The sequence below is a fragment of the Syngnathus leptorhynchus genome, chromosome 7 (assembly GCF_054491065.1).
Source record: "Syngnathus leptorhynchus isolate UIUO chromosome 7, UIUO_Slep, whole genome shotgun sequence".
NCBI lineage: Eukaryota > Metazoa > Chordata > Actinopteri > Syngnathiformes > Syngnathidae > Syngnathus > Syngnathus leptorhynchus.
In genome coordinates this window covers 37,289-61,551 of record NC_141201.1, presented here as the reverse complement: position 1 = coordinate 61,551, position 24,263 = coordinate 37,289, and the positions used below count along the sequence as shown (strand labels likewise).

The 24,263-nt window shown below is 52.1% G+C and overlaps 5 protein-coding genes and 1 long non-coding RNA gene across 9 annotated transcripts; 4 read left to right on the top strand and 2 right to left on the bottom strand.

Annotated features, from left to right (window-relative positions):
- The first annotated feature begins 114 nt into the window (after window positions 1-114).
- Window positions 115-4,123, top strand: rnf169 (ring finger protein 169). Of its 2 annotated transcripts, none has more exons than XM_085915798.1 (6): window positions 115-601; window positions 1,319-1,392; window positions 1,512-1,595; window positions 1,696-1,796; window positions 1,864-2,008; window positions 2,127-4,123. In XM_085915798.1, exons 1-6 carry the CDS (start codon window positions 343-345, stop codon window positions 3,060-3,062), a joined length of 1,599 nt encoding a protein of 532 aa, XP_085771924.1. In that variant the 5' UTR covers window positions 115-342; the 3' UTR covers window positions 3,063-4,123. The 2 variants fall into 2 exon arrangements, with proteins under 2 accessions (XP_085771924.1, XP_085771923.1); XM_085915797.1 differs by having other exon boundaries at window positions 1,509-1,595.
- LOC147053876 (uncharacterized) lies at window positions 3,634-4,661 on the bottom strand. 2 transcript variants are annotated; one of them, XR_015066631.1, is made up of 2 exons: window positions 4,490-4,661; window positions 3,634-4,400 (listed from the first exon to the last, which is right to left on the bottom strand). It is a non-coding gene; the product is annotated as an uncharacterized LOC147053876 (long non-coding RNA). The 2 variants fall into 2 exon arrangements; XR_015066630.1 differs by having other exon boundaries at window positions 4,519-4,632.
- Window positions 4,630-7,683, top strand: spcs2 (signal peptidase complex subunit 2). 2 transcript variants are annotated; one of them, XM_085915807.1, is made up of 6 exons: window positions 4,651-4,768; window positions 5,482-5,568; window positions 6,334-6,417; window positions 6,795-6,955; window positions 7,228-7,362; window positions 7,473-7,683. In XM_085915807.1, the coding sequence occupies exons 2-6, from the start codon at window positions 5,500-5,502 to the stop codon at window positions 7,657-7,659; spliced, it is 636 nt and encodes a 211-aa protein (XP_085771933.1). In that variant the 5' UTR covers window positions 4,651-4,768; window positions 5,482-5,499; the 3' UTR covers window positions 7,660-7,683. The 2 variants fall into 2 exon arrangements, with proteins under 2 accessions (XP_085771934.1, XP_085771933.1); XM_085915808.1 differs by lacking the exon at window positions 5,482-5,568 and having other exon boundaries at window positions 4,630-4,768.
- abcg1 (ATP-binding cassette, sub-family G (WHITE), member 1) lies at window positions 7,674-13,627 on the top strand. The gene is given in 16 exon segments (XM_085915794.1): window positions 7,674-8,258; window positions 8,640-8,889; window positions 9,278-9,395; window positions 9,834-9,912; window positions 9,914-9,970; window positions 10,034-10,084; window positions 10,162-10,307; window positions 10,802-10,925; window positions 11,016-11,130; window positions 11,419-11,552; window positions 11,612-11,710; window positions 11,783-11,951; window positions 12,017-12,117; window positions 12,508-12,666; window positions 12,981-13,099; window positions 13,392-13,627. Coding segments are annotated over 16 exon segments (2,013 nt in total). The 5' UTR covers window positions 7,674-8,195; the 3' UTR covers window positions 13,621-13,627.
- Window positions 13,628-15,767: 2,140 nt separating this feature from the next.
- LOC147053873 (olfactory receptor 52L1-like) lies at window positions 15,768-19,997 on the top strand. The gene is made up of 4 exons (XM_085915809.1): window positions 15,768-15,916; window positions 16,230-16,456; window positions 17,209-17,692; window positions 18,314-19,997. Exons 2-4 carry the CDS (start codon window positions 16,284-16,286, stop codon window positions 18,635-18,637), a joined length of 981 nt encoding a protein of 326 aa, XP_085771935.1. The 5' UTR covers window positions 15,768-15,916; window positions 16,230-16,283; the 3' UTR covers window positions 18,638-19,997.
- Window positions 18,706-24,118, bottom strand: LOC147053872 (leucine-rich repeat and fibronectin type III domain-containing protein 1-like protein). The gene is made up of 10 exons (XM_085915796.1): window positions 23,858-24,118; window positions 23,167-23,367; window positions 22,863-23,029; window positions 22,563-22,803; window positions 22,099-22,311; window positions 21,709-22,013; window positions 21,409-21,592; window positions 21,125-21,323; window positions 20,705-20,943; window positions 18,706-19,235 (listed from the first exon to the last, which is right to left on the bottom strand). Exons 1-9 carry the CDS (start codon window positions 24,116-24,118, stop codon window positions 20,828-20,830), a joined length of 1,887 nt encoding a protein of 628 aa, XP_085771922.1. The 3' UTR covers window positions 18,706-19,235; window positions 20,705-20,827.
- Between the last annotated feature and the right edge of the window lie 145 nt (window positions 24,119-24,263).

Here is a 24,263-nt window from a genome sequence, read left to right as displayed (position 1 = left end):
CCAGCTATTATAAGTCACAAATCTAATATGAATGCGATGGCTCTCTCGGGCATATTCTTGTCAACAAAAAATGTCTTGACAAGAAGGTACCATTGTATTTTAGTCGATTTTTTTTTCAACCAAACTTTATTGAAAAGCTAACTTTTACAAGACAAAAAGGAGACGATATGATCATTTAAGTATTGAAAATACGACACAAATGATTTTAAATAAAAGATTGAAATCAAGACGGGCGTGGAGGAGTTTGAAGACAAAAGCTCACGCACACGCGTATTTTCGAGCGTTAGTGGAAGGGCGGGGTTTGTTTTGAACTCGAACGCTCAACAGCAGTCACTGGGGAAGATGGCGGCCGCGGTGACTGGCCGACGCTCCGGAAAGGCTGCTGCTTCTGCGGCGGCGCACACGGCGGCGCCGGATCCGGCGGCGGCCCGAGCTTCTCCTGTACTCAGAACCGCGTCGGCAATCCACCGCAGCAGCGAACCCGGTCGCCGCTCCTGCTCGGCCCGGTGGCGCCGGAGCACAGAGGCCGAGCGGCAAGGCGGCGGAGCGGCGGACAGGGACGCGGCGGCGGCGGCGGCGGACGCCCGCGCGCGGCCATCAGGTGAGCGTTAGACGTCTTTTTGCTCCACTTTCCACATTGACAACTTGACTCGCGTGCTCTTCAGCCATGTTGATCTCGGTTGAACTTGACGGGACTTGTTGGGACTTGATGGGACCCAAAGCGCTTGAGTAGGCGGAGTACTTTCACTCTTGATTCCAACTCCCTCTGACCGTGTTGACAAGTTGCTTGACAAGTTGCTTGACAACTTCTCCCGAGACACTCTCTCTATAGTGTCGAGCTTTGTGTGCTTGATTGAATTGACCGGAATGCGGCCCGCTGATATGGTCAACAAATATCAAGCAAGTTATCCAAGCGTCATGCAGCCATTGGATTTTGATGCAAAGCCGGATTTGGACTTTGCTGCGTCTCATTTACAAATTCTTCTACCTTTTGCAGTCTTTTTCTTATGTCTTTGTCGCTTGTGGATGCGCACTTTGCTTACGGAGCATGACAACGTTAAATAAATAAAAAAAGACATAAGCACAGATCAAATTGGATTTTTGCGCATCGGTGTAATGGTCCCGACCCGGCCGGGCCGGGTCAAGTACCGATGAGCTCCTTTGTCCCGTGCGCGGCGTCATCTGCCATGACGAGACGCTCAGAGTCAATGTGAGGAACCAACTGAGATGGGCTTCTGCCTTTGGCTACAATGCAGAGCGGGAAGCCATTTCAAGCCACTCAAGTCTTCTTCTGTGTTTTTTGCTCGTGCACGTTCAGACGTGTTTGTGTGTCCGAGCGCCGTGCACAAGTCAACAGAGGGCTCGTCTTCAGGTCCCAACCTGATGCGCAAGGTGAGCCCGAGCCAAAGTCCGGTGAGACCCGTGGCAGTTCTTTTTTTTTTTTTTCCTGCTGCGCCGCGTACGTTGCAAAGGGGTGCGTAAGCGTCATTGTTTTCCTTTTGATGGAGCTGTCTACGTGCGAGGAGCGGGAAGACGTGAAGAGGAGCGGCCTCCGCAAGGAAGAGAGCAGCTCGCCCCATTGCGGCCAAGATTCGGTAAGTCCTCGCCGCTGAAGCAGAATGAGATTTCAGAATGAGCCGACGTCTTCCACTTTTGAGCGTTGCTTCCAAGAGACTGCTCTTGTCCACCTTGCAGGGCGTCCTGTCTGACTCGGAGAACGAGGAGCCCGTGTCCAGGCGCATCAGGAGGTTCTCGGCCTTTGTGAGAAGGAGCCGGACTTTGTCGGGCATCGCCAGGTGCTCGCTCTTTCACGCCCGGCCACGCTCGCCGCCTGGACCTCATACCTCTGTCCGTCTTCCTCAGTGGCGTGCAGAGGAGTCGCAGCTGCACGGAAGCTGGCGACAACGCCTGGGGGAAAACCAAGGGGGACGCCGACGCAGTACGGCTCGCTCGCCCCCAAGTGCCATCGGATTCCGCTCAAGATCTGGCTTCCTGCCGCGAATGTCAGGTGACATTTTATTTGCCTCGTGACCTTAACGCCGTCTCAGTCCACATGTCACGCCGTCCGAGTCCACGTGTCACCCGGCGGTGCGATGTACTGTAACTCTGCGACGCTGCCGTTGCAGGCGGCTCACAGCTTCACGGCGGGAATCCTCCTGTCGTCAGAGAACAGTCGGTCGGCCTCGGCGCCCGTCGGCGGCCCCGACCGGCGGCCTGCCCGGCGCGGCGGTGCAGCTGCGCCGGCCGTGCCACCCGAGCGCTCAGTCAGCCCGGAGAGCAACGACAGCATCTCGGAAGAGCTCAACCATTTTAAGCCCATCGTGTGCTCCCCCTGCACGCCGCCCAAACGGCTGGCGGACGGCCGCCTGCTGGAGCCCGCAGTGGTCAAGTCCACGCCCCGGAACCTGACGTGGCGCCTGCACAAGCCCACCAGCTACGAGGCCAGCCCCGCCGTGCTGCAGCGCTGGCGGCAGATCGAGCTGGACCGCCAGAGCTTTAAGGTGGACTCCAAGGGGACGTTGACCAGCCCCGTCACGGACATGCCGGAGGCCGGCGGCACCGTACCGCCGCCGCCGCCGCCTTCCAACAACAAGCGGAAGCTCCTCTTCGATCCTCTCGGCCCGGACACCCGCTCCCTCAAGATCCGCGTGCCCGCCCTCCGCTACTGCGGCGACGTGCCCTCGTGCGGCGGCGATGCTGAACTGGAGTCGGGGGCCGGCGTCGGGGCCTTTTTTGGACGCAGACATTCCTTCTCCCCGTACGCCCGCGGCTCAAGTTTCCAGTCGTGCAAGCTGGCGGCAAAGGGCTCGTTGAGCCCCCCCCGCGAGGAAACGGCTGCCTCCAAGCGGAGCAGGAAGACCAAACACCAGGACACCGCTGCCGCCGCCCCTCGAGTCTGCCAGGAGAAGAAGGACCGGGCTTTCGCCCTCAAGCTGCAAAGACAGTTTGAGCGGGAGAGCGCCCCTCCGGAGGACAAGTATTTCCTACGCTCCTGGATGGCCAATCACAGCCACAGGAGGCTCGGCCTGCGACGCTCGCGCCGTATCAACCAGCAGCGTTAGCTGATGCCGTGATGTACTTTGAGGGCGCCGCTGTCACGGCAAAAAGAAAAAACCAAAACAGTCTTTGTCAATGAAGGATGTACGGCGATCCGGTTGGGGCCGAGGAGGAGTCGAGCAGCTACGCCACAGTAGTGCAGTATTTCAAACTTCCTCGACGCCAAATATTTTAGCTGTGATTCATGGAAATACATTTAGTAGAACCCCCAAATTTGAACTTCACGTAAACTCATTTACTAAGGTGAAGCGAGCCAATGATTTCATTCATTCATCATCTTATCCTCCCTCACCAGGGTGGCCACGAAGCGGTCGCCAGCCCATGGCGGGGCACACGTTGACAAACGGCCATACACACCCCTACTCGCGCCTACGCTCCAACTACTGCGCTCACACCGAAGCGCAATTTATAAATAAGGTTTACTTCACCTGAAGAAATGTCCTTGCATAAAGTGGAAAGTCCCAGGTTGCGCTGATTGTTGTTGTTTTTTCTTTCATGAATCAAAGTTAAAATGTTAGATGTGGTGGAAACAAACACACACACACACACACACACACACACACACACACACATTCATTTGATGTTTCTTTTTTTCCAGTATACTCTCATTTCCTGCACATTGTGAATTCGTTTTTTTGTTCCAATGAGTTCACCTCCTCAGCTGAAGGGCTCCTATTCTTGACACAAGCCAGCTTTAATGTATTTTCTATGAGGAAATGATGATGATGATAATGTATGGATGTGTTTGGAAATTCCCTCTGACTCAGTGTGCAACATAATTAAGCGGAGGGAGGGCCAGCGTGCACGAGGCTCCATCCGACTGGTGAAACGGTTGGCAAACCAATGGGAGCGGAGCGGAGCGCACTCTACCTTTCCTCTGAGCGTCAATTTCCCTACTCTCCTAAAGTTTGATTGTCACGATACTGTACATTTTCTAGAGGAGCTGTGTTTGGCTTGATGTAGCAGAGGGTTTGGCGTGCCAAATCAAACTGTGACATTTTGTACGAATGAGCAAGACAACTTTATACCAAAAAAAAGTCTAATTAAAAAAAACCTGAGCAAGCAACAGCGTTTCATATTTGTGCTCATCAAGCAAATGCAGGTTAAAAACAAACAGACAAACAAACTGACATCAATGGCGCCGCTCAAACTGGCAACAATACAAGTGACTGGAAACAGTTTCGAATTAACGTCAATGTTGACGTCTGACCATCAAGGCCATGTCCCAAGAGAAATGTCGCGAGGGATGTGCTCTCAATTGGAAGAAACGAGCAGTTGACTTTGATTTTGTCCAAATGTCATCGTGAGGTTACTGCAGGTTAGGGATACTGCAGCGAACCCGCCTAGAAATACACAACAATTTGTGAAAGAAAGAAAAAAACAAAAACATGCGTAAGCATTCGTATGTTACAAGATTTATGAACAGATTTACTTCATACGAATAAAAGGTTCCCGGTTTACCGCGTCGTGGCTTCATGACGTCTCACGTTCGTGGTTATGTTCCGACCAATCGGAACCAGCCAGGTCAGTGACGGGGTAAAAATATAGAATTAGGCCTTGATCATACTCTAGAACAGTAGGTGGCGGTATTGCTCCATTAGGTTGCCACAAAGAAAAAGAAGAAGGAAGAAGCACAGCCAGGTCAGCGTTGTTTGGGGCGGAAGACAAAATGGCAGCTGCGCGCAATGGAAAGAGTGGTCTTTTAGAGAAAGTGAGTTTGTGCGCTCATGTCTTGAATGTATTTTGTTTTCAGGACAATTCTTGATCGTGTCGTCCCGCCCAGAGCAAAATTGGCAACAATGGTTGTTTGAGAGGCAAATATGTGCCTGCCTGCCTGCCTGCCTGCCTGCCTGCCTGCCTGCGGGCGGCCACATGAGCTAACATGCTAACGCTGAATGAAGGCTCCTCGAATGACTCCTTTTGAACCGCGGCGGCCTTTTGGGCTTTTCTCTTGAAGAGGGAGCAACTGCTATGTGTACATGTTAGGACTGATGGAGGTGCGGGGGTCTGGACTCTGCGGGTAGCTATTTGCTGGGTTGGCGCGGGTGGGGGACAACGGCATTGATCGTCCCAGTACTGGCCAGGCTGGGATGAATCAGTATGGAAAGGCCGGGCCCCCTCTTGCGTGCCTTGTTGTGGCTGCGCGCCGAGTGGAGTCGTACCCGCTCCAGGTGGGTGCTGAGGGCGTGGTAGCAAGCGAGATTAAGACAGGATGATGGAAGGATGAATGAGGACAAGCGGGAATGCATTGTACGACATGGGATGTGCATGACTGTTACTTGAGGCCCGGTGGACTTCAATGTCTGCCTGCTCACGGCCATCATGAAGTTACATGTTGTGGGACAGGGGTTGGGCGCCTTTGTGTCTGTTAGTTTGTACGTGCGTGCACGCATATGAATGGCCTAGGATTTGATGATTACTCAGGGGCACCATTGACGACAAATGGTTCGATGGAGAAGGCCCGTTTCCTGTGGTTGGACAAGACAGGACCATCTAGTCCAGCCGGGATGGGTATGATAATAACACTCTCCACGCTGTAATGGCAAAGTCGAAAGTGTACTTAATAACACTCTCCACGCTGTAATGGCAAAGTCGAAAGTGTACTACTTCTTCGGCACGCTGTAATGTCAAACTTGAAAGTGTACTACACAGCTCTAGAATCAAATCAAAGCGACGAGGGAAACGACAGCCAAAATAGACTAAGACGTGAGGTGGCTACTAATCCAGCAACGACAACTTTCACCTCAAATCGACTTTAGCTAAAAACTCGCTAGAGGGACCTTGCATATAACGTTTAGGGGGGCATCGCAAAGCCTTCAAAAAGGAAGGTTCAGAGGCAAAAGATGAAGCCCTCTTGTCAAATTAACACTTTTTTCCGATTAATCACTTACAACAATCGATAGGCCCGAAATGATCAAAACACTCTGATTTCAGCCACTCAACAGGAAATATTTTTCAGTTTCTGTACCTCCATTAAGTCATGACAAAGTGTTTTCTTTACAGTCATTTTTTTTTTTTTTACACAAAGGGATGGACATAAAAATCCCATGTCTCATTCATTAAAGACGTTATCAACAGATTATTCATCAGTTACAGCTAGGCGTTAAACATTTCAGGAGAAGATTAAATTGTCACGTTTTGTATTGTTTTGACAGATATTCCCATCGTGATTCGAGACCCCCCAACACACACACACACACACACACAAATGCCCAAAAATGACACAATACTATCAAAGAGATGTGGGTGTAATGACGTCTAGGTGCATTGTTTCAGTGGAGAATCGACGAAAAGCCAGTGAAGATCGACAAATGGGACGGCGCCGCGGTCAAGAACTCTCTGGATGATGCAGCTAAGCAGGTGGGTGTCTACTACTAATTGTCTACTTAGACTCAGGTCCACTGATGGAGCCCTGTACCTTTGGTTTGATGTCATTCAATGAGACGCTTTCTGCGGCTCTCGAAATAGATCAGAAACCTGTAGATGAAAATGCGTTATACGGACAAAAAAAGCCAAAGTATCTTGTGGAAAAGTACCATTGGGCATACCTACTCAAATAAGTGGAGTCAAAATGCGCTCTGCGAAAACCAAGATGGTTGGAAGAATAGATGACTTGCATCCAAACAGTAAATGCTATTAAACAAGTCTCATACCGAGTGAAAAACGAGGCTAGCGTCCAACATGTTTCTTGTCAAGAGAAGTTTGGGGTACGCTCAAATTGTGCCGGTCGCGCGCAGGTGCTGCTGGAGAAGTATGGCTACGAGGAGAACTTTGGTCTGGTGGACGGCCGTCTGGTCATCTGTACGGTCTCATGTGTCTTTGCCATGGTGGCCCTGGTGTGGGACTACCTGCGCCCCTTCCCCGAGTCCAGACCCGTCCTGGCCTGCTGCGTGGTCTCATATCCTTCGCACTGCGATGCGTGGTCTTTTCTCACGCGAGGCAACTGTTACCCCCCCACCTCATTTCTGAACTATGTTCATCCGTGCCACAAGAATCGCACGTCAGGTGGTTTTTTCTCGTAGCTGGTAAAGACGGGAAACAACACCCGGATCTCACCCCCCCCCGTCAGCAAGCTACGGATGCGAGATAAGCAAGCTAGGAATCAATCGCTCGGCCCCGGTGGAAACATCGGGTTCAGTCGCTAACGTGCTCCTTGACGGCAGCCCTCACCTACTTCATCATGATGGGCATCCTGACGCTGTACACGTCCTACAAGGAGAAGAACATTTTCCTGGTGGCCCTCCAGAAGGACCCGGCCGGGATGGATCCGGACCGCGTGTGGCAGCTGGCGTCCTCGCTCAAGCGGTAAGTCAAAGTCTGCTTTATCGTCAATTTCTCCAATAGCGTGCTGGGAGCGTGTCGGCTCGGGGGCCGGGCTGACGGCCGTCCGCACGCGTGCGCTCTCCCGCCGGCAGGTTCGACGACCAGTACACACTGCGAGTGGCCTTTACGGACGGCGAGCGCAAGATGTGGTTGGAGAGCCATATGACCTCGTCGGTGGCGTCCTTCTTCGACGGCAACGGAACGCTGGCCATGGACCGCTTTGAAAAGTGCGTGTCGGCGCTTCACGACGCGCTAGCCGCCGACAAGAAAAGCAAATAAAAGTGTCTCCTTTGTGATCGCTCAGTGGGGGAGTTTTGTTTGAAAGCCCCTTTCCTGTCGTTGACGTGCTTTTCTGTGATTCACACTTTTGACAGCCTTACCAACAAAGACTTGTCGGGGTAGTTTGTAGCGTGAGGCGGCTTGTGTTGAACCAAATGGCACAAAGTGATATTTCAAGCAATTTGAGATCCTCTTTTAAACCGAGAACCTGAGGGCGTCCGCCTGGCCTCCAGATAAGGACTTGACGTTCCCGAGTTTCTGTCGACAGATAAGGACTTGACGTTCCTGAGTTTCTGCCAATAGTAGCGACGCACAGGAAAGATTGTACCTTTTCACCCATTGTCTGAATTGCCACATTTAGGCACTTGTGGAGAGAGCCAGGGCTTTTCCTCCTCCAGTTTGCTCACGGCAGGCTGACTGACTGACTTTTGACCCGATCTTGCCCTACGCCGCTGAGTAACGCTCCGCCCACGAGCCTTAGAGAGGATTGGCTGTGGGCGGGGCCTGGAGTCACTCGTCAGCCGCCGGCCGTCGGGATGGCCTGCTTGGCGGCCTTCTGGTCGGCTCACAATCCGGCTGTCACCAACGCCGTCATCATGGTAGGAGCCGTCGCTCGACACGCAATTTGGACAACGTCTACCGCAATTAGCGCTGCGATGAGTTTCATTCTGATTTCTCAATTTATTGATGCATCAGATTATAAAGAAAAAAAAATCCTATTTTAAGCTCCTTGATTGAAAAGCGTCTGCTTGACAGTGCAGCAAATGCACGACTCGGACTGAAGGCATAAAATGGGCAAAAATTGTACTCGACCACAGACGTTTGCCGGCGAGAGTCCGAAATTACCAGACGGACAAAAAACAAACAAAAACAAAAAACACTAACCCTTGCTCATTCATTTTGTGAAAATGTACATGTGGGCTGTCTTCTCACTCAATTTTGTGTGTGTGCGTGCGTGCGTGCGCGCGCGCGCACCTCAGAACACAAACGGGCCTCCGGACCTGCTGCTGGAACCACCGTCCCTATTCGTCTCGGTCGACCCCTACGCGGAGCAGGCGACTGACCGCGCGGTGTACCTTCCGCCGCCGTGGCATGGACGTCCTCGGATGGCCGACGTGGGTCTGACGGAAGCTCAGAGGTTTCGGTCATTGCCGCGGAGGCCGGCCGTCAACATCCGCTTCAGAGACTTAGAGTACTCGGTCCGTGAAGGACCCTGGTGGAGGAATGCCGGTAAGGAGCACGGGCAAAAGTCGTCTTCAAAGCGCCTTAGGGCCGGTCGGAGAGTATGAAAATTGTTGCCTCTTTGCCAGTAGATGAGAAGAAGATTCAAAGGCACTTCAACTGTTTGAGAAGAGATTGAAATGTTTTTGTTTGAAACTAGAACTTCAAATGATGAGATGGAAAGGACATTTTGAGGCACCAACTTGGTTTTGGATTTCACAAATGTTTACCAAAACATCACCTGTACTTTGTGCGTGCCATCTGCTAATCTGCGGTCGCAAATAGCAAGTCCAGATTACAACCTGCTCATGAGTAAAATTAGAACAGTACTGCTATCTGCTGCTCAGTGAAGAAAAGTAAATGAACGGTCTTTGTCTGGGGTTTGCCGTCTTCTCAGGTAACAAGACTTTGCTGAGAGGGATCTCTGGAAAGTTCACCAGCGGAGACCTGGTGGCCGTCATGGGGCCCTCGGGGGCCGGCAAGTCCACTCTCATGAACATCCTGGCGGGCTACAGGTCAGGCCAGGCCAAAGCCTTTGTCTCCTAGATCAGAGCCGGGTGGAGGAATCTGAAGCCTTCTCCACCGGGGAATACGTGCATTGCGTGGCTTTAGACTTTGCGTCAAATGGTCCGTGGCAAATTAGGGCGGGTTTGCAAATGAAAACAATGCTACCTTGCGTGCAACAGAAGAATAGAAGCGTGAGCGAGCGAGCGAACGAGCGAGCGAGTGAGTAAGTGAGCGAACGAGTGAGCGAGCGAGCAAGCGAGTGAGTCCTTTGCACTGCAAAGTAGAATGACAGTTGCTGCTTATTTTGCTGTGGTTGTGCCAGAGGGTTAGGGTTAGGTCTTGTGCGCTCCAATCTTGACGCTTGTCGTAGCAGATCTGGGTGGGCGACTCTCCGCGCTCGCAGGCCGGCTCGGCTGGGCTCAGCACGTTTGCCTTTTGGGTGACAGGGAGACCGGAATGAAGGGTGAAATCCTGATCAACGGCCATCCTCGAGACCTGCGATCCTTCCGTAAAGTTTCCTGTTACATACATCATGCAGGACGACATGCTGTTGCCGCACTTGACCGTGCAGGAAGCCATGATGGTACGTGCGGCGCGCTCACCACCGGCAGTCGGCTCACCCTTTCCGTCTGTGTCGCTCGCGCAGGTGTCGGCCAACCTGAAGCTTCAGGAGAAGAAAGACGTTCGCAAGGAGAAGGTGAGCGGCCTGTTTTGCCCGGATTTTCCCTCCTGGCCAAGACACACGTTGCCGGAGCTTCTATTGTGCTGCGTCAGGTGTGCGAGATGCTGATGGCTTTGGGTTTACTGGACTGCGGCTCCACCAGGACCTCCAAGCTGTCGGGTGGGCAGAGGAAAAGATTGGCCATCGCTCTGGAGCTGGTCAACAACCCACCTGTCATGTTCTTTGACGAACCCACCAGGTACGTTTCGTATACGCACACGCCGGACGGACTCACTGACTGGACTCTGGCGTCAGTTCATGCCCAAGGCGCCGGACGGACTCACTGACCGGACTCTGGCGTCAGTTCATGCCCAAGGTGCCGGACGGACTCACTTACTGGACTCTGGCGTCAGTTCGTGCCCAAGGCTGCCGATGTTTTTCAACTTAGTGATTGATTTGATATGTTTTTGACATTGAAGTATTCAGGAAAGTAAGTGAGGTAGTCTCTTTTCCAAGGTAACTCTTCATACACTGGAACAATCATCAAATTCCCCACATGTAATGAATTGGTCATGTGTGTGTGCGTGTGTGTGCGTGTGTGTGTGCGTGTGTGTGCGTGTGTGTGTGTGTGTGTGTGTGTGTGTGTGTGTGTGTGTGTGTGTGTGTGTGTGTGTGTGCGTGCGTGCGTGTGCGTGTGCGTGTGCGTGTGCGTGTGTGTGCGTGCGTGCGTGTGCGTGTGTGCGTGCGTGCCAGCGGTCTGGACAGTTCTTCGTGCTTTCAGGTGGTGTCTCTGTTGAAGGCTCTGGCACGCGGCGGCCGTACGGTCATTTGCACAATCCACCAACCCAGCGCCAAACTGTTTGAACTCTTTGACAAGGTGGGTGCTACAATGATGTCATCAGGTCACTATTACATCACCAACCCGGATATAAATGTGTGTGTGCGCGCGTGTGTGCGCGCGTTGCAGCTCTATGTGCTAAGTCACGGACAGTGCATCTACCGAGGAAGTGTCTCGGCTCTGGTTCCGTACCTCGGAGACCTCGGACTCAACTGCCCCACGTACCACAACCCCGCCGACTTTGGTACTTAACCGGATAGCAAATACGGAATGTCGGAAAAGGTCAATCGATGAATTCCTGGACTTTTTCCAGGCCGCACAATTGAGAACACTTTGTCGGTTTCAAAACGGGTTGGATGTGAACCCCCCCCCCCCCCCCCATTTTTGTATTTGGCTCGTCCCGCTACCTGTGTTTCTAGCGGTCCTGATAGTGATGGCGACACGCAGATCGCTACCTGCAATACTTGTATCTTTACTTTCCCAGGTGAACAAATAATAACAGCTTATACTATACAATGCTGACATGCCTCAGTGATGGAGGTGGCGTCGGGGGAGTACGGGGACCACACGGGCAGTCTGGTCCGAGCGGCGCGGGGCACCTGGTCAGAAGGAGACGTAACAGAGGACCTTCAACTCCGCTCGCTCGTATGGCGGCGAGCCGACGAGGTGAGAAACAGATGCGCTGGCTTCATTGGTCTGTCCGCTAATTGCTGGCCGTCAATCAGGAGTGGTCATCCGAAGGCTGTCACAGCTTCTCGGCGAGCTGCCTGGTCCAGTTCACCATCCTGTTCCGGAGGACCTTCCTCAGCATCCTCAGGGACTCGGTGAGAGGAGCGCACGTACGTGCGGCGGTACCGCTCGCTTGCGTGTTGTGCCTCACCAGCTCCGGCTCCCAGGTGCTGACGCACTTGCGGATGTCATCCCACCTGGGCATCGGGCTCCTGATCGGCCTCCTCTACCTCGGCATCGGCAATGAGGCCAAGAAGGTCCTCAGCAACTCGGGCTTCCTCTTCTTCTCCATGCTGTTCCTGATGTTCGCCGCCCTCATGCCCACTGTGCTCACCTGTCAGTCAGTTGCCGCCGCGCCGGCGTGTTCCGAGGACGATGACGCGTTCATGTTCTTGCCTTAGTTCCCCTGGAGATGGGTGTCTTCCTGAGGGAACATCTCAACTACTGGTACAGCCTAAAAGCCTTTTACTTGGCCAAGACCATGGCCGACGTTCCCTTCCAGGTGAAGTGGGCCCCTTGTGTTCCTTGTACCACTACTCCTATTCGTACGGATCCGGAATCGGTACCGTGCTCACGCTGGTGTCTTAACGCCCCCCGATCTCAAAATGTGTCAATCAAATACGGCGCATCCATTTTGTTTTCCACAAAGATGGAAAATGCCAGAGCCAAACGTGGTGAGAGGGGAGTGTCTATTCTTTGATTTCCAATGAACACACGCGAGGATTGGAAGCAAATTTTCTTCCATATCAAAAGGAGCAATGAAGGCACCAGCGGAGCGACACTTGTTTCAGTCCAAAAACTCAAGGCAGCAGCGTCGCACGTACCGTTCCGATACTCGCGATGCTCGTACTGGCACGTGGGTTGATGTGAATCCTTGGGGTGTGTATCGCAGGTCGTATTCCCGGCGTTGTACTGCAGTATCGTGTACTGGATGACGTCTCAGCCTGCCGACGCCACTCGCTACTTCCTCTTCCTGTCGCTGGGGGTCATGACCTCACTGGTGGCTCAGAGTCTGGGACTCCTGATCGGCGCAGCCTCCGCTTCCTTGCAGGTACTTTCAAAATGAGAGTCACTTCGAAAGGCGTAGTTTCAAAATAAAAGTTGTTTGTATAATGAGAGCTTGTCATGTCATTACAAACAAAGCGTTTCAGTCTTACTTTCAAAATAGGAGCCACTACAGGTCGTAGAAATGCATGTCTGCTGTTCAGGACATGCTTTGACACTACTTGGTCCTCAGGTCAGGAAGTACTTTCAAAGTAAGTGTTGCTGAGGGCAACAAAGAAGCACTTTCAGAATCAATTTTTCAGCTGCTCAGAAAGATGTCCTGAAATAAATAAATAAGATTCTGATCTCCACTCGGTGCAGGTAGCGACGTTTGTGGGTCCGGTGACGGCCATTCCGGTTCTACTGTTTTCTGGCTTCTTTGTGAGCTTCGACACAATTCCCTGGTACCTCCAGTGGATGTCCTACGTCTCATACGTCAGGTACGCCACGCCGGGGATTAGGGTTAGCTAGGCTGGCTTTTTTTGTTGTTGGGGAAAGCAGGCGGGTTCAGCATGTCCCCCTCAATTCTGGGCGCGGACATGAGCCCAAAACATGAGCAAATCCAAGAAACGATTCACTCGATAGGTGGGAACGTTAGTCGACGACCCCTCTGTTGTTGGTCCACCTGTTTATGTGCCCGTACATTGACCGTCAAGCGGTCCGTTGTGTAGCCACCTGGTCCAGACGGCTCTCCTTGTGAGGATGCACAGATTGAGTCCAGGTGTCCTTCAGGTACGGTTTTGAGGGCGTGATCCTGTCCATCTACGGTCTTCATCGAGAGGACCTTCACTGTAATCCTCAAGAAACCTGTCATTTTCAGAAGTCGGACGCCATTCTCAAGGAGTTAGACATGGTGGACGCCAAGCTCTACTTGGACTTTGTAGTTCTCGCCATCTTCTTTTTCGCACTGCGCCTACTAGCTTATTTTGTCCTACGATATAAGATTAGAGCAGAGCGGTAGAGCCGGATTAGGAGACGCAACGAGACCGCCGGGCCAGAGAGGAAGACCCGAACCTCCAGGAGAGCCGGGTAGAATCGAACCACCGGGACTGAGAGCTAGAAGTAGACCACCGAGACAGAAAGGTTAGAACCGGAACTTGGTGAAAAAGCGGCAGAAGCAAACCACCGCTTCTAATATGTAGAACCAGACCACCGGAGTTGGGAAGAGGTAGAACTAGACCGCTACGCTCGGGAGGGAGGTAGAATCAGACTGCCACCGAGTTAAATGAGAATACCGGAACCGGGAGGCGAAACAGGAGCTACGGGACCGAGCGCTAGAAACGGAGCACCGGTAGAGCTGAACCGACAAGTTAGGGAAGTAGGACCAGAGCAACAGAACTGAGCGCATCAAGACTCGCTTTGCTGAAGTCAAAGGTTCAGCAGGTTTTTCATAGCCAATCGTAAGGACTTTGGAAAACCGCGCAACCTAAGCCTTACCGGAAGAAGTCCTTTCAAAATCGAAGTGCAGTAGTTGGCGTGGAGACTGAGTAGGAACATCCCGGAACAGGAGCAGGTCTCCGCTTCGTCAAATGACAGGTGGCAGCCCATCCGCAGGGTGAACTTCTCCAGGTCTGTCAAATTCAAATAAAATATTTGTCTTTGTTTTTTCCTCTCTCTAAATCTTTCAAAGATTTGATGTTTCAGTCAGACCCCCATGCTGTTTTGGACTATGACCAATGGTGGCAGAGCAGAGCAGGCTCAGCTCTAAGCTACTAACGAGTATGTCTACGCTATGTGGTCCAAGGATGAGCCTGATTGGTCTCCTGGGTCCTGTTGTTGTTGTTCCATCTTCTTCTTTGGGGAATGGTGATGGAACAAGCATGCTTTTGCCATCCAGTGACCGACCGCTCACCCTCGGGAGTCCATCTATGGCCGAGCGAGACAACACGGCGGGCGCCGGTCAGCGGAGGTAATGAAGCCTCCTAAAATTTCAAACGCGGACGAGTTTTGCGAAGAAAACGTCTAAAAAAAAAAAAGCACACGCTTTTGCCGTTTTAAAAGGAAAATGTCAAATTTGCAACCACATCTGGAGACGTTTTGAGTGGACGGTAGGAGATTGCCTGATTCAAAATAATGTCACAATAGCAATGTACTTTTTTCCACTAATAACTTGGTCCAATAAATGAACAATCCCAGACCGTACAGCATAAGAACTACAACACGTCCATGTAACAATATCGGGTCAAAAATAAAAAGGCGCGACGTGCATGTAGCATTAGCTTAGCTTGAGAATGTTTTATTTCGAACAGTAAAAAAAAGAAAAGAAAAAGGAAATACAAGAAAAAAGCCGAATACAGAAAATGCTAACTCAATACAATAGAACATAAAAAAAGAATGATGCTGCATTATAATTTTACCCAATATAATAAACTCATATTTGTTCGAAAAGGAGTAAAAAGAAGCCTGAGCTTATCTGGCTCTACCCCTTGTAACTACATTTGTTTACATATACATGCTTAAATCCATATACATAGACATGTCAAGATTTGACCATAGTCAAATATATAATTTTTTTAAAATAAATAGAAAAAGCAACTAAAACAACTTCACAGTATCTTACGTTGTCCCGTCAATATTGTGTGCTTATACATTTTTTTTAAAACTTAGGTAAGGTACTACAGTTCTTTAGTTCTTCACTGCTGGTGTTCCATAATTCCACACTTTTAACTGTTATACAATGTCACTTTAAGTTTGTTCTCACCAAATCTCTTTTAAACACAAGTGTTCCTCTTAAATAATAGGTACTTTCCCTCCACTCAAACAACATCTGGATACTGTTTGGCAATTGATCATTTTTTTATTTTGTACACGAGTTGGATGGTTTTAAAAATCGACCAGGTCGTTGTATTTCAGTGTGTTCAGTTTAATAAAGAGAGGGTTAGATGGTTCTCTATGATCAGCATTATTTACAAGTCGTATTGCTTTTCTTTTTTTTTAATGAATGAAGATTGAATCTGTGTTTGTTTTATATATATTGCCCCACACCTCCACACAGTAAATAATGTATTCGCTTCTTTGAGGCTAATTGGCTCGTTTGAGGCTAATTAACTTGCGCTAGAAAGTTTCTCATGAGGAAGATTTCCATTCCGGCGTTTCCATGACGAGACCCTGGAGTTTAATTTGGCTCGGTCCGACCACCGGCAGAGAGCTGCTCGGCCGCCGCATTCGGGACCCGCTCATCCCCACGGGACTTTTGACATTGACCTATAAGGCCACGTACGGAGCCACCAAGCCTTCTTGCGGCAGACGGACGCCAGGTAAGGGTCGGAGGCGACCGCTCACTTTGGCTCGATGGCTTTGTTTTTGCTAGCAGGTGGAAAAGACGTCTCCAGTTTTTCAGCTTCATAATTAAAATGACGACCTAGAGGAGTTGGATTGATAGTCTGAAGAAAGTGCTGGAACGCTTTTGCCAGCAGCCGTGGATGGGAATGGCCAGCCCGGCTTAGCGGCTTGCTTTTTAGCGGCTAGCGTTCGCCTTGGTTTTTGCTCGTGAATTAGCACGATGCTCGTGAAAGCGGCTTGACCCCCAAATCTGGTCATTTACCGAAGTTTTTTTTTTTTTTGCATTAGGCTCTCGAGGGACCGTTCGGGTTCCCGAGTAATCGCGACGTCGTCTGCGACGGGATGTCGGCCGAGAACTCGTCGCACAGCACCTTTGTGTTCTACGGGTTCCCTGCGCTGGACGAGCGGCGCTGGGTCCTGGCGCCGCCGCTGGCCACCACCTCCGTCTTGGCGCTGCTGGGCAACGTACTTTTGATTTTTGTCATCGCCAGCGTGGAGCGTCTCCACAGCCCCATGTACCTGATGCTTGTGTACAATAGATCGATCCGTGTGGCATCTAGCCATTGCACGTGTACAGTGAACCCCCGTTCCATCGTGCCTTCCTTCACGTTTGTGACCCGCTGGCGACAGGGTTTCTTGAAGCGCATTTTCACAACATTTGGATGTCATATCATTGTAGAAAATTGTTTAAAAGGGAACTATCGACACAATACAAGCTTGGCGATGGAACGGGATTCACTGTACCGCACCAATGTACCATATATGCTGCTGTGCCTTGACTTACGATTCAACATTCTCCCGCGACCGAGCTCGTGACGCAAATAACGCTACCTGTACGTCTGAAGAATTTGAGGGGAAGTGGAAAAGAACCCGGGATACGCCAACGGTGCGTGCCATTTAATTCATAGTCGATGAATAGCAATCTAATCAAGGAGGTGGATGAAACTCTCCTCTTTGGGTCTCAAAGAACACAATGCACAACTGTGGAGGTAAGAGTGCAATCAATGGCAGACGCCTGCCTGTCTTTGTCAGGGCACTCCCTAAGCGACAGGGAGCGCTCACGCACATTTAAATTGGGTGGCTAGTTCGGTGTCAGTGTCTTGGCCTTGTTTTTTTTTTGGTTTTTTTTTTGGCTCTCCCGTTCCAAAAATCCTTTTAGGCTTTTATCGGTAGCTCGTAGCTGGCGTAACCTGTCAGACTCGTAAGTCAAAGCAGCAGCATGCAGAAAGCTCCCGTGTAGCACAAAGCATGTAGCGCGTGTACCCAGGTACCTGCTGATTTGCGCCCTGTGCCTGGTGGACCTGCTAGCCGTCGGCGCCATCATCCCCAGCACCCTGGTGGGTCTGCTGGTGGATGGGACCCGCGTATCCCTGGCCGGCTGCCTGGCGCAGATGTTCGCTACCCACTTCCTGTCATCGGTGGAGTCCACCCTGCTCATGGCTATGGCGCTGGACCGCTACGTGGCCGTGTGCCGCCCGCTCCGCTACAAGCAGCTGGTGGGTCGGCGAGCGCTGGTCACGCTGACGCTCTTCACCTTGGCCCGGAGCGGTGCTGTCATGGCCACCTTGGTGGGCCTGGCCGGCTCGCTGCGCTTCTGCGCTTCTGACGTGATCCGCCACTGCTACTGCGACCACATGGCTCTGGTCAGCCTGGCGTGCGGCGACACCGGCCGCAGCGCCGCCGCCGGCGTGGCCGTCATCGGCTGCTTCGTGGGCGTGGACATCCCGCTCATCATCTTCTCCTACTCCAAGGTTTCCACGCTCTCCGTTTCAGAACGAGGCTTGCCGTCATACTTCCGGATGGTAGAACGCGTGCACGGTCGGATGGTCGATTGGCCCGACACCAAACACGACTGCCGACCAGAAGGCTCAAGTTGTCACTGAAGCCTGTTTTCCTCAAAGGCTTTGCCTTTCTCACTTTTGCCAGCCGGAAAGTATGCGTGGGGTCGTGGTGAAATGTTTACTTGACGGGTCTATCTCACTGGTCCGGAGACTTGTCAGCAACCCGATGGCGAGGTGAATCTCTGCTACGGCGTCTCTCGGATGATGAGGTCGCCAGTGATTCTCAAAGGTTCTGTTTTTTCCTTTTGGCTGCGCTCTGAGACATCGCGGCCTTTAATTCTGTTCGCGGCTTAGGGAGTCGTCCCCGCAAGGTCTCTGCGTCTTTGCCGGAGACATGGCAGTGCCGCTTCCGTACTTTGTTGCAGAGTCTCTATGACATCACAAAAAGGCGGCGGCGCCTCTCAGACTAAAGGTATAGTCTTGCGAGACGTCGCCCTGGCGAGAGCGCAAACGGGAGCTCGGTCTCCACCGGTGAGATGGGCAAAGCCGTGAGCAATATTGCAAAATCTCATCACTCGTTTGCTAACTCAGATCCTCGTCGCCGTGGTGCGGGCGGCGGCCCCCGGGGACGAGCGTCGTAAGGCCTTCCACACGTGCGGCACACACCTGATGGTGATGACGGTGTTCTACCTGGTCGGCAGCATCACCTTCCTGTCACACAACCTCGGTCTCGCCATCCCCACCGACGCCAACAGCGCCATGGGGCTCCTGTACATCTTGACCCCGGCCGCCGCCAACCCCGTTATCTATGGGGTCCGCACCGCTGAGATCAGGAACGGCGTCTGCGGCCTTCTTGGCTTCAGGGACGCCACCAAGACCAAGGGCAAGGTCTTGCCCGCCAACGCCGCCCTGTAGATGTCAAGACGCTCAACTGCTTTAACGATGAAAATACTTGTTTTATTTCATTCTTTATAAATCCCACATTGGTCTTTTCAGTGAAAGCAAAACGTGTGGCTTTGTGTCGCTGCTGAGTAAAACAATCAAAGCAACCGACAAGTGTGCTCAACCAACAGAGAGCTCATTTGGAGTTTGTGTTTCTCACGCAGTCCTCAAATGTCCAGACTCGGGTTCTTCCGTAATCTACACAGAACAAAAAGTACTGTATAGTGACAGACACTGTGAGAATGATTCCTCCAGCATGAATGTTTTTCACCGAGTCGTCTTACGGAATTTTCTAAACGGAAATTTTTTAAAAAGAGCGTTCTTCACGCAATGGTCCTCCTCGGCTGCTCTCTAGACCGCTGCACGAGGAAGCCTCTTCACGGAAAGGAGATTGTTTCCATTCGACGATATGAGTACTTTACTCGCCGATTCTGGCGAAGGAGCCGGGCGACGTGGGTCGGACGTCCCAAAAGTGCAAAGAAGTCCTGGTGGTGCCAGACCATCTGATGTGGACTCACTTTGCTTGTGAGTTTGGGTGCGCAGGGGATGCGTCATGCAACCAGGAAGGCTCCTGCAGAGAGGACACGCCTGCGTTAAGATCCCTCGGCAATGGCGTGCATAGACTTAGCGTGAACGTCATTGTCACGTCAACTAACAAAGGCAGAAAAGATCTACTAGTTCTCCTCCAAACCTGCAGGGGTCAGAGCGAAACAGACACATCGCAACTAGCCAAACTTCCTGTCAGGTGTCAGGGGCAGCCATAATTGCCTACAGACCGGTATAAAAGCCGGGGAACAAAGAAGTGAAGGCCGCACAGTGGAAGAAAGAAAAGTGAAAGGGAGAAAGCAAAGCAAAGCAAAGCAAAGAAAAGAAACTCTCAGAGAGCCCTCAGTTTCTAGTCACACGCAACTGGTTGGAAATGGACTTGAACGATTTGGGTTAAAAGGTTTGAATTGTTTGCTTTGGGGTACAGGTTTGGGGTTGTGGGTGAGAGGAGGATGTTAATTAAGCTGAAATCCATCATGGACAACACCCCCTTTGTGACATTGTGCGGTCCCTGAGCAGCTCCTTTAGCAGCAGAGTATTACACCCACGGTGTAGGAAGGAAAGATTCTGCAGGTCCTTCATTCCCACTGCTGTCAGACTCTACAACATGCGTGGCGCCTGATAAAATCGTGTTTTGTCTCTACCGCTACTAGTGGCACTTGTCTTTGTCCTCGTCTGTTATTTATCCTTTTTTAAATTTGGCACTTGTCTTCTTGCACTCTTGTACGCTGCTGTGACAAGTAAATTTCCCCGCTGTGGGATGAACAAAGTTCTATCATCATCATTATCATCATCAGGCTGTGTTTGTCTTGGCTTTGAGTGGCTGTCAATTCATTTGCGGTTACTTGTGCTTCATGTTTTAATAATGTTTGTATGCAATTGGTTTAACTCAAAATAATGCAATGTTTCTTTGTTTATCAACCTGACTAATCAACCTCCAAGTAGTTGTGCGATAAACTGCAAAACGAAGGAGAAAAGATAGTCCGAATTGTTCTTGCGTTCAAAGGACCCAGGCCCTTTTTCAACTTGGGGCAAAGAACTTGTTAAGCAAAACTTGACAATCATCGTCAGGATGAAAATGTGCTCGTAGTTGAGCCACCGCACCTGCAGGGGGCAGTGTTGCTGCATAGTATCTCATCTGTATGGTTAAGTTAGGATGCCGTGTTGACCAATACATCGGAAGGTAAGGCGTACAGGTTATTTTAAGAGGAATAAGGATTAAAACAGTGTATCAGAGTAATAAGAAATAGAAAATGCAACAATGCTTGACGCAAACTCAGAAATCAAAAAGTAAACTAATTCGTAAGCTATTGCTCCAATGAATTATTATAGTTAGTTTTCCATGCAAAAACATAAAAATAACACGAATAGATTTGATGAGAAAATTGGCACCTTTTAAATATGAAGAAAAAAAAATCCTATCATCGATTTGAATCCTAAGAGTAATAATTCATGACATTAGTTACAATATCAAAACCAAAATGCTACACTCACCAGCGCGGGACGACGCCTGTCACTGCCACGCCCGCCTCGGCCTGGGCACCAGCGGCAAACCAAAAGACAAAAACGGGGAGGGGCTGTGGAATATTGCCTTTGGCAGACAGTTGCTTCCCTTTGTTATTGCGAGGCCGCTGCGGCGGCGCCCAAATCCACAACGGTCGTTCCCCTGAGGCCGGCGCAGGCAGCGCCGGCCGGCAACCCGTCTGCAGACAGCCGGCGGCCTTTGTGGGCGCCTGCCGAACAAAAAGAGCATCGCCGATGACTTGTTTGCCACGCCTGAAAAAGCGCTTTTGTGTGGCTTTTCACTCGTTTCCCCTCGAGCATCAAAGGGAGATACATTTGCCAGGTGCTAGAATAGTGTGAAAAGTTGCCCAATCCATCAGCAAACGTGCCAAGCTGAGTTCCCCTCCTCACCTTGTCCGGGTGAGGGCAGGGCGGTGGCTCCGCCCCCTCCGTTGGTCTGCGAGCAGACGTGGGCGTGTCGGCCGTCGGTGTTGTGTTTGTGGTGGTGGTTGCTGTGCAGCTTGTACTTCATCAGCAGAATGAAGATGAAGACCAGAACGGACGCCACGATGATGCCTCCAAGGATCAGGATCATGGTGCCACCCAAAAACTGAACAAGTCAAACGCCAAGGTCAACATCTCAACGTGCGCGCAAACACACACACACACCGCCAGAGGTAAAGAGTGCCCCCTGCCTGGTCTCGTATGGAGTGACACCGTCCGTACTCTGGTTCAGTGGCAAAGGCGACGCATCCAACCATCTTGGTGCCGGTCAAGGCGGCAAGGCCGTCGTCGTAGATGGCCAGGACGCACAAGTCGTAATCGCGGGAGGACGCCAGATCGCTCAACAGGAAGTACTTGTGATTGGCCGGGATCATCCTGCAGCCAAAGCATCCATCCATCCGTCAATCAATCAATCCGTGCATGATTTTGGACAGGCCGCAAGACCCCGGCGGAGGAGCCATCCGACGACAGGCTAGGGCGGGTGAGCTCACCTGTAGATGAGGACGTCGTCCGCAGAGCTATTGTACTGGATCTGGTAGGTGCGCACACCGGCAATGTGGTTTTGCGCGGGCCACGTGATGAGGGCGGTGCTGGCCGTTAGTTCGGACACGCTGACCCGCTGCTGGGCGACTCGCGCCTGACCGCCGTTGGACTTGATGGACGTGGGCACGTCCGAGGGCCCCGGGTCGGAGTCCGGCTTGGGCTCCGAGTGCGGCGAGGGGTTGACCACCAGCTCCACTGGCGCCGTGGCCTCGCCGGCCGCGTTGGATGCGATGCACGTGAACTTTCCGGAATCCTGCCGGGAATCGGAGGGGAGCGGCTGAGCAAGGGAGGAGGGCAACGCTTCAAGAGAAGAAGGGGCGGCATCCCTCCCGGCCTACCTTGACGGAGGCCTTGATGATATCCAGCGAGCCGTTGTCGTAACAGACTGTGCGCGACGTGTTGCCCATTAGCTTCCCGTCGGGACTGACCCAGTGGGTGGAGGGTTCCGGGTCGCCCATGGACTTGCAGCGCAGGCTCACCTCCTGGCCCTCCATCACAAACATCTTAGACGTGTGACGAGTGATCATCGGAGGTTCGCACACAAACTCCTCCTGTAGCGAGATGTTCAAATGAGGTTGTGAAATGAGAAGGTTGCTATGGAAATGAGCGCTCTATATCTGACAGCTGTTTGTAATGTTGAAAAGCGAAGAAGGAAGGAGGTTCATCAATAACTAGCGGCGTGCGGCGAGACGTCTGGCTGAGCTGTTGGCGTTCAAATCCTCCAAACTAACAAATTGTTAGGAGGCTCCATATTCATACAAAGCCCTTTAGCCTAGCCACAGCCACGGCACCAGCGTCACACCTCTCTGATGGTCCAGAAGTACTTCCCGGCGAGGTCTCGAGGGGAGGCGCAGGTCTCCAGGTCATCCTCGCGGGTCAGGCGCCGTAACCAGACCAACTCACAGTTGCAGTGCAGCGGATTCCCGCCAAAGCTCAAGACCAAGGCGGTCAGCGGCGAGCCCTTCATCTTGGCGTACACCGGGATGCGCAGGAAGAGGGGGTCGGGCGGGATCTTCTTCAGCTTGTTGGATGTCATGTCCAGCCTGGACAAGATGGAACGCTAGCGACGGAAACCTCGCGGGGGCCCACCTTCCCAACTAACCTGGCCAGCTTGTGGAGGTTGGAGAAGATTCCCTCGGGAACGCTCTCGATGAGATTGTGGTCCAGGCTGAGCGTGTTGACGCTCACTAGCATGGAGATGGTTTCCCACGGGACGTCCACTAGATTGTTGTAGCTCAGGTCCAAGTCCTCCAGGGTCTCCAGGAAGTCCTGCCGGGACAGGACAGGATGGGGTTCAAAAGAATGGAGGAGTTTACCTTTTTAAATCGAGCCGGATGGAGCTTCAACTGAGGTGACTAGCGTATTCCACGAATGTGTGAATGTGCCAATGTGAATCAAGGAGTGACCTGGAAGGCTCCTTGGGAGATGCGGTGCAGCTGGTTGTTGGCAAGGATGAGGTGACGTAGGTTGACCAGGCCCTGGAAGTGGGCGTCGTCCAGGCTAGTCAGACGATTGCCGTCCAAGTGGAGGGCGTGCAGGTCCTGGAGGTCGGCGAAGGCCAACGGCCGGATCTGGCTGATAGTGTTACGGCTCAGCGTCAGGTGGATCTGCCGCCACGACAGCAAACAAACGGCTCAGGCAGGATGCTAGCAGGGCGTTGTCATGGAGACCGGCGCCAGATTCTAGCATTCTTGACGGTGATCTGCCCTTTTATTAGCAACTCGACTGACGCCGTTCTGGAAATGAACTGAGATCACATCAGGCCAGCCGCCCCAACCGTAGTTCGTACGTGACCATCGCGCATAATGTCGCGCCGGTAGCCTAGGCACGAGCGTCACTTTCTTAATTGAGGCGCTCGAACTAACAGGAACTGCTGGATGTGTTTCTCGACTTTTACGGCTGCGGATTAGCCTGCCTGGAAGCTACGCAGCATCGGCTTGCAGCGGCCGATCATATCATATCGAAGCGGGGCGAGAACAACGGTTGGATTCCTACAATGGATGTCTGATCGCTAACGTAGCTCACGACCAGCAGCACCGTTGACGCGGCGCTGGAAAAATGTTAGACCGCAAATGACGCTAGTGAGGATGTAGATACCAGGCTGGACATGTTGGCGAAGTCTCGGTGCCTGAGCGTGGTGATGAAGTTGTCCATGAGGCGCAGCTCGGCCGTCTGTCTGTCGACGTTAGGCGGCACAAAGAGCAAACCCGTCTTGGCGCACAGAACCGTGTAGGACGGAAGCAGGTTCTGACACGTGCAGCGCTCGGGACACAGCATGGATGACGAGGCGCCGCTCAGCGGGACCAACCAGTACGCCGCCAGGAGGACCGGCAGGGGCGGCGGCCAGCGGCCCCCCATGGCCACGCTCCTGCTGACGCACACGTGTGAGCAGCTCAACGAGCAGCAAAAAACTCCACAGAACGACCACAGTTTCACAAGATGCGCAAGGCAACAGGGTTGCACAAAGAGAGACAGGAGACAAATAGAACCGTGCTTCATCGTA